The following is an 8394-nucleotide window of genomic DNA, read 5'->3' as shown; positions in this document are numbered from 1 at the left end:
GTTGGAAGCTGGAGACGAGGGGCTTTACCAGGACCAGATGCTGAGGAATTACCAAGTCCTTGTTTCCTTGGGTAATGTTCTGGTTCTTGTTTTCCCCCTTCTGGAGCTGTGTGAGTTCAGGAATATCCCGTTCTCCTCTGTTTCTTTATAGGCATGTCCTGCATTCTGGCTGATGGCTTAAATCCACTTTCACCCCACTGCTCTGCCATCACTCAGGCCTCTTGTCCGCTTCGTGTTTTTAGATCCTCCCGTTTGTTACAGACGCCTTCACTGGGGTCTTCCCCTTGCTCTCACCCCTGTTGTTTACATGTCCAGCAGCTTATTTCTAAGATGATCCCCTTTTGCCATCCCAGCATGTTTGTACCATCTTCAATTCATTCATCCAGCAGTTATCCCTTGTGAATGAGTCCACCTTCCTCTCTCTTTCCTATTGTATTTGGTCCGAGCCCGTAACAATCCCAGCAGGCAGTCACATTTCAGTGTTCTAATGGTGACAAGAGATGTTGCCTGTCCTCACCCTTGTGCCTCCAAAAAAAAGTGGTTATGGAGGCATAAAGCTGAAGCAAAAAGTCTTCCATGCCCTTTGTTGCACCACAGACACCTAAAATTCATGGCTGTGACGAAGCTGGTAATAGACTGTGCTGCTTGCTTGCAGTGGACATGTGTTTGCTTAGTGGTGGGGGAGCTTCCCATGTTCACTAGCTGCTCTGTAGCTTGAGGGGCCCCTGGACTTTCCAAGAAGGATTGGGACCCTGGGCACCTGCCTGGCTTTCCCCTCTTTAAGAGACATGCTTAGGGAATCTTGGGGTGCGTCCCTGTAAACGGAGAAAGCCAGGATGTGTCCATTATAGGACCTGTAGGGTCCGCCCCACTTGCAGGCTCCTTCCCAGTCAACTTCACCTCCTTTCTTTCGCCTGTCAAGACTCTCCGGTTGTCTGTTGTTGGGGGCAGGGGCCTTGGAGCCATGTGGGTAGCCTGGTCTGTTTGGCCAGGCCAGTCCCATGTAGGGCCTTTGCCCTTCCACAGTGTTCCCCTTAAAGGGAGTGCTCCCATAGGTGTTTGAGGGCTTTTCTGGGCTTTAGCTGTCACAGCTGGGCCTTCTTTTTCTCTTTGGCTGCACCTTCAGCCTTCATGAACTGATGAAGACCTCAGCTCCTGGGTGTTGGCCTGGTCTTAACAGCAGCCCCTCTTGTGGATTTAGCCTCATTATGCTAGTTTCTGCTCCTCTGGCTTGGAGCTAACATCCAGTCCCTATAGCAGGCAGTCGCACCCTGGCATCCCTGTTTGTGGTCTCCTCCACCACTGTAGCCACAACCCAGTCCTCCAGTGTCGAGTTCAAACAGAACAAAAACACAAGCCACCTGCTGCATAAAACAAAGCGTTTCCCTCCTTGGGGTCCATGTCACCTGCAGGCCTGACCTTCATGGGAGTCTTCTCCCCCAGCTCCCCTGGGTGGCTTGTGTGCCCATCTGCAGCCTGAGCTCCCAAAGGCCCCTCTCCCTGCCACAGGCAAGGACTGCCCTTTGCATGGCTTGAGACTAGGCTTACATCCCCAAGCCCAGTCTCCTTCCAGCCCTGTGACTGGGTCTGCAGCTCTCAGGCTGCTTACAGGAGTTTTAAAAAATGTGCTTTCCTGGAAGCAGAAGTGCATTACTTTGACCCAATTCTGCAGTGTCTGTATAGATAGAGTCTTGTATAGATAGCACTTGATCTATATAGATCAGTGTCTGTATAGATCACTTCAGCAGGGCTTTTTGGTGCTTGTATCTAATAGCTTATTCAATAAGCTATTGTAGAGGTTTTCAACCTTTTTAACAAGTGTACCCCTTTGGTCTCAAAGTTTCAGCTTATGTACGCCTTTTTTTCTTGTTTTTAATGGTGCAGGGGGCAGATTGAGACCCCTGTGATGAGGGAGGGATGGAGTGGGGCTGGGGCAGGCAATGCATAGGTGGAGGGATAAAATATTTGGGGGGCCTGAGCGCGTGCATGCGCACACATCCCCCCCAGCAGATGTGCGGAGGGGAAGAGCTGTCGGGGGTGGGGGGCAGTAGATCAAGGTCCCCGCGGTGAGGAAGGGAGTACAGCACAGGCAGGAGCAGGGGCTGGGGTCAGGCCGCCCGGGCGTCCGCTTGTCTCACCACCTGGCCCGGCTGGGGTCCCACTCACCCCAGCCCCTGTTCTTGCCCTGCTCCCTCCCTCATTGCAGGGCCTCAATCTACCTCCTCCCCAGTGGTGAGGGAGGGAGTGGGGCTGGGGATCGAGCCCCTCACAGTGCAAGAGGGAATGGGGCAGGGGCATATCATTCACCCCTGCCCCTGCCCCACTCCCTCCTGCACTGTGGAGATTGTCCCACAGCCCGGCCCAGCCAACTAATGGCTTTTTCATGATGCTGACTGCTTGCACAGTAGTGTCACTTCACGCTTTCTGCCACATGACACTCCTGCTCAGTCACCGTCTCGTGTAGATGTAGCCAGTCGTATCCTAAGTACATATGCAACTAGGCGTCACCTCCTGTGAGGATCCACCCATTGGATGAAAAGGCTGCTATAGTTGTCTCAACAGTTATTATAACATCCTCCTTTTCTATGCACTGCCAAAATTAATTACTTTCTCTCCCATATCCAAGCTTTCATTGTCATCAGTGTGTCACTGGCTCTTTACGTTAAAGAACCATCACTGCAAACATTTATTGAGAATAAACCCATTTTTTTCACCTCAAATTACTCTTTAAAAAGTTGCATGCATGGCTATGAGTTTGTCTACCATCTCTATTTTCAAATCAGTATCTCAAAAATCTATACAGCGTCAAGGATGCTGACCTCCTTGCACATCACAAATCACCACATCTCTGCCCACCTCCCTTGATCCCACTGTGAGCTTTTTACCCTTTATATACGTCTGAGGGGTTGATGCTTTATACTTCATAAAACCATCATTCCAGTTACTTGGGTGATAGATCCCATGATCTATTGAAGGTTTCTACCTGTAGTGGCCTGTAGTCTACCTTAAATGCCCTCCTTTCCTTTCACTCCACATTAAAATGTTTGACTCCATTGGGTCCTTTCTCTAAATCCCATTTGAGCTCTGGATGGTGAAATAGCCATTCTCTATACACTCCCCAAAACAGTCTACAGAGCTCCCACACTGGCCTAAGTGTCCTCCTTCCCAAGTGTCCTCCTTTGAATCCCCACTAGAATATTTCAGTCCATTGGATCCTTTGTCCAAGTCCCAACTGGGTACCGAATGGTGGAATAACATGTACGCTCCCCAACACAGGATATCAAGGTCCCACACCAGACTTAATCTGCCGCATCCAGTGAGGGGAGATGGAGCTCTGGGTCTGGGATGAGGAGGAAGCTGGAGAAAGATCATTGTCTGAGGACTTGTCTCCAGGTAAATCTTGAAAATCCCTGCCCCACTTCCACCCACACCTCTGCTCAGGAGCTCTCAATACCCAGGGGGAGCCGGACACCTGAACACTTGCCTTGAGCTGCTGCCACAAGGTCCTGGCATCACACAGCTTAGTCAGATCTGTGTTGTCCAGGTAGGTGTGTGTACCCACTCTTTGCACTTCAATGATGCAGGCACAGGCAACTGGTCCCTTCTTCTTCCTCTAATTAGGGCTGTTTGGGCAGGAAATCTGCCTTCAGCCCTTCAGACATGACTCTCCTCTCACCCTCCTCTCAGTTTCTGTCATGGAAGGAAGGGGCTGGCCACAGGGAAGTAATAAAGTGCTAGGGACAAAGCCCTAGCCTGCGTCTCGATGAGGCACACATCTGGTGTCCCTGGGGTACCAGGAGCTTAAATTGGCATCCCCCCTCAGCAATGCCAGAGTTGATAGGCCAGCCCAAGGTGGCTAAGCCTCTGTTATATCCTCTAGCAGGGCATGGTCGTGTCTGAATTGCCTCATGCCAACTATCAGAGTTGGCAGAAATCCTGTGGAGGTTATTAAGGGTTGGGTTGTAGAGAGGCTGGCTGTCTGCTACCCAGTGCTGCTAGTCCTGTTGCTTAGTTTGAACTGGAACTCTGCTCCTCCCCTCTTTAACAGTCAGGGTAATAAAAGCAGTGTTCAATCAATACCTCTGGCTACATGAAATGCCTACTGAGTGCAGTTGAGATTCCCAGGCTTTTGTGTTTTGGGGGGATACACGCACCTCCTCATTTCCATGAGAATGGCCCACATTCTGCTCCGTAACTGGAGCACAACGGGGTGCAAGCTGTGAGACTCGAGACCCAGAGTCCACGTTGAATTGGACCACTTGTTCTTACGGAGTAACTGAGGCCCAGCTGTGCTCTGGGGCACATCCCAGCACAGGGAAATAGCACATCTTTCCCTTTGCCAGCTGGGGAGGGACTAATTTTGGGGCTCCTATCTCCGCTCAGCAGATGTTGAGACATTTGGCAGAGCTGAGCAGCAGCAGCCTCCTGAGGAAGGGCCTGCCTACCTAAAGATGTTTCAGTCCAGAAGCCAGCTCCTCAGCCAACAGGTACAGAGAAGAGTGGGGACGCAAAGGAGCCAGGGAGGATTTGAAGGGCAGAGAGACCTGAAGAGCCACAAAGTTCCTGGAGGGAAGGGGCTGCATATATGTGAAGAGCCTGATGACAGCTTTGGAGACAAACAGAAACTTGGGGCTCACAGGGGAACCCACTGGGGATGGTATGGCCAACCCTGTGCTGAGCCCAAGGAGAGCTCCTACCATACATGCCTTCTCCTCGGGCACCAGAGAATGCACTCAGGGGAGTACCCCCACCTCTGCCCAGAGTGCGGGAAGAGCTTTGTCTCCCTGAGCGAGCTCCGAGTGCAGCAGAATGTGCACGTGGGGGAGCAGCTGTACCGCTGTACCGTGTGCAAGAAGAGCTTCACCAGGTGGGATTACCTCCAAAGCCACATGTGTGTGCACATGCGGAAAAAGCTGTTTTCCTGCCTGCAGTGTGGGAAGAGCTTCACAGATAGCTCTACACTCACACAGCACCAGCGCATGCACACGGGGAAGAAGCTGTTCTCCTGCAGGAAGTGTGGGAAGAGCTTCACCAAGAACTCCACGCTTACCACGCATCTGCGCATGCACACGGGGGAGAAACCCTTCTCCTGCAGCCAGTGCAGGAAGAGCTTCACTGAGAGCTCCAACCTCACCAATCACCTGCGCGTGCACACAGGGGAGAAACCCTTCTCCTGCAGCCAGTGTGGGAAGAGCTTCACCCAGAGTTCAACGCTCACGAACCACCTTCGTGTGCACACAGGGGAGAAGCCATTTTCTTGCGCCCAGTGTGGGAAGAGCTTTACCAAGAGCTCCACATTCAACAGCCATCAGCGAATGCACATGGGGGAAAAACCATTTTGCTGCAGTCAGTGCGGGAAGGGCTTCACACAGAGCTCCACGCTCAAACAGCACCTGCGACTGCACATGGGCGAAAAGCCATTCTCCTGTGCTCAGTGTTGGAAGAACTTCAATCAAAGTTCATCGCTCATAAAGCACCGGCGCGTGCACACGAGGGAAAAGCCATACCGCTGTGCCCAATGCCTGAAGTTCTTCCGGCAGAGCTCTTCCCTAAGCAAGCACCAGCGAACCCACAAGAGCAGGACAGTCGCACAGAATGGGAGACAGTTTCCCTCATCCTCCCTGGGCAGTGGGAGTGAGGGTCCTGCACCTGGACTGTAATGCCCCCAGCTCCCTCCTGCTTCCAGGTAGGGTATCCCCTGTGGGATGTTGTGGTAGCTTCTGGCAGCAGCTGGGACAGAGAAGACAATAGGTAAGAGCTAGGTGATGGAGCCAGGTAGCAGAGAGGATAAGAGCTGGAGGGATACAAAACCAAAGCTGCATGGGAAAAAAAGACATCCTTTCTTGAACTATTCAGTCCTAGGCTACTACCTATGGTAGCAAGGCAACCCCTTTCTTTTCCTTCCTGTGACATCTGGGACATCACCATTGTTTTGGGGGGTTTTTTACCATCCTTTTATTATCTTGTTTTATGTTAACCAGGCAGGTCCCCAGGCTCCCACAGGAGAAGAAGTTTGATGAGGTAATAAATGGAATATCCCTGCATTGCCCAGGAGGCGCTACTTCACAGTCAGGGCGGCTAGGATCTGGAACCAACTTCCAAGGGAAGTGGTGCTCACTCCTACCCTGGGGTCTTTAAAAGGAGGCTAGATAGACACCTTGCTGGGGTCATTTGACCCCAGCATCCTTTCCTGCCCATGGCAAGGGGTTGGACTTGATGATCTGCTCAGGTCCCTTCTGACCCTACCAACTATGGTTCTCAACTACTTTCTTTATCTTAGGGAACTCCCAGGGGAGTTCACTGCTTTGCTTGTTACATGGCGGGGGGGAGGAGATGGATTCAGGAAATAACTGTTTTTCAGCATCCTGAGGACACCTAACCTCTGGCTCCCATGATGGGAACATCACCACTGAGACCTTCCTTCTTCATAATCACAACCCAAGTGTGACTGCAGAAGGGATTCTGTGAGTTGCAGAAGTCCCTTCCAGCCCTACTTTACTTTTACTTTTCTATGACCTGCTAATGAGTACAGTGCAGTTCTGATCTTACCCACAGAACTGGTAGGAAAGGCTCTGTGTGCCCTGACAATACTTGGCTACACCAGGGTTTATTCCAGCAACACTTGTGAAAGTGAAAGTGAGCTTTCCCTCTCAATTAACCTGACCACAGCATGGACAAGATGTGGGGAAAGGGGCTGGGAAACTCTTATTTTGGAAGATGTGTTTTGCCAGAAATGAGCATCTGTCCAGCAAACCCCTTTCTAGGAGCAAATTGGTATAGCCTGGTCCCCTCCACTCTTCCAGAACAGAGAACTGAGCATAACCTAGCAGGAGATGAGGTGAGGATGGCCCACTCCAAGACAGTGGATCACAATAATCATAATCTCCATACAACTCTATAACCCTGTAACACGAGGCCTAAATGGGTGGGGTGGGAGAGGCCAACCATCAACCAGCCATCTGACCCCCCTCACTGAGGGAGTAGCATACCTTCCCCCCACCTCTTGCTGGGCAGCTCTTGAGCCATGGCTATGATAGTGGCTGGGGACAGGCATTCACATAGCAACTGCAGCCCTCAAGAGAGGAAACCACTACCCTCCCCACCCCCCAGCCTTGGCAGCTGGCAGGAGGAGCCTAAGCCAGAGGGATACTTGAAGCCCTCTTTGCCCCCTGCCAGACATATGGGAACCAAAGACCCCACAAGCATCACCAGCCTCTGAGCCTTGATATCTGCAGGGATACCATCAGCATTCATGGCCCCATGAGGCAGTGACAAGGATGCATGACTCTCAAGCATCCAGCCCTTATGCATCCTCAGACAAGAGGAAGAGCTCTTCCCCACATCCCATGCCTTCTGCTGCTCATGTTGCAGGCCTGCTCACTGTGGGATAAGGGAGTGACCTAGACTTCCTGCCCCACAGCTGTGGTTGGCATCTCCACAGTGGGAAGCACACTGGTGACAGAAGCTCCACTGGCTGACACACTGAGGGCACCTGGGTGAAGGCAGGGGGAACCCCACCATGATCCCACACCTGCAGGCTCAACTGCCTATCCCTCTTCCCTAAACCCCTCAACTCTCCTCTCTCTCACTGTGCGCCCTCTCCTCAAACCCCATTTGCCTTCAATTCCATGCACCGTTGCCCTGACTCCTCAGTGTCCCCACAGCACTCGGTGCCTACTTTTCCTCCATTATTCCCTAACAGTGGCCCTGACCCTAACCTCCTACTGTCCTCTGCCCCCCCACAGTCATCAGACCATTGTAGCCATCCATCCTGGCTGTCAGCCAGGTTCCTAGCTGCAGGAATGCCACATCTGCAGCTTCCTGGGCCCCCAGGATCCCAGGTAAGGCTGCTGAGCCCATCACAGTTGCCAGCCTCAGCCTCCCGTACCCCACCCCGGGTAACCTGTTGCATGCCAGGGCATGCTTGGCACAGGCGTTCTCCAAGGAAGGTGTGGCACTGCTAGTTGTCCCTGGGGAACCAAACACCGGTGCTCATCTGGATGTGGCCTGTTTATGCAAAACATGCTGAATAGTTCTTGTACTGTTATTAAAAATTTGCTTTCACAGCTTTTTCTTTTCAATCGCTTTTAAATTTTACATTTGACTTTTTGAGTTTCCTCTTCGTCTAAAAATTTGTTACATGTTAATGTTAAGTTTTCTTTGTTTTCAAAAAAGCATTTTTGAGAAAGAAAAAAAACCCCTTTTCCAGAAAAAATAACCCCAAAACATATTTTTGTGGAAAATGAAACTGAGGAATAAAAGATTTTGGAAAAATCTGTAAAGAGGGTTTTGGGGTTTTGGTTGGGTTTTTTTTGTGGGGGAGAGGTGGCTGAAAAACATACAACATGTGACTCTAGGGAATGTGTCCCATAAAACTGTTTCTTTTGCTTCACA

The 8394-nt window shown here is 51.3% G+C and overlaps 1 protein-coding gene across 1 annotated transcript; it reads left to right on the top strand.

Annotated features, from left to right (window-relative positions):
* The first annotated feature begins 7 nt into the window (after positions 1-7).
* On the top strand, positions 8-5660 carry LOC112551238 (zinc finger protein OZF-like). Its single transcript, XM_025211102.1, has 3 exons — positions 8-71; positions 3277-3393; positions 4384-5660. Exons 2-3 carry the CDS (start codon positions 3327-3329, stop codon positions 5658-5660), a joined length of 1344 nt encoding a protein of 447 aa, XP_025066887.1. The 5' UTR covers positions 8-71; positions 3277-3326.
* The last annotated feature ends 2734 nt before the right edge of the window (positions 5661-8394 follow it).

This window comes from Alligator sinensis, unplaced genomic scaffold, assembly GCF_000455745.1.
Source record: "Alligator sinensis unplaced genomic scaffold, ASM45574v1 scaffold553_1, whole genome shotgun sequence".
Lineage (NCBI taxonomy): Eukaryota > Metazoa > Chordata > Crocodylia > Alligatoridae > Alligator > Alligator sinensis.
This window is presented reverse-complemented; position numbering and strand designations above follow the sequence as displayed.

Coding starts and splice junctions, on each gene's coding strand:
- LOC112551238 (XM_025211102.1), top strand. CDS start 3,327: ATGGAGCTCTGGGTCTGGGATGAGGAGGAAGCTGGAGAAAGATCATTG. Junction 3,394..4,383: donor GTCTGAGGACTTGTCTCCAG/GTAAATCTTGAA, acceptor ATCTCCGCTCAG/CAGATGTTGAGACATTTGGC.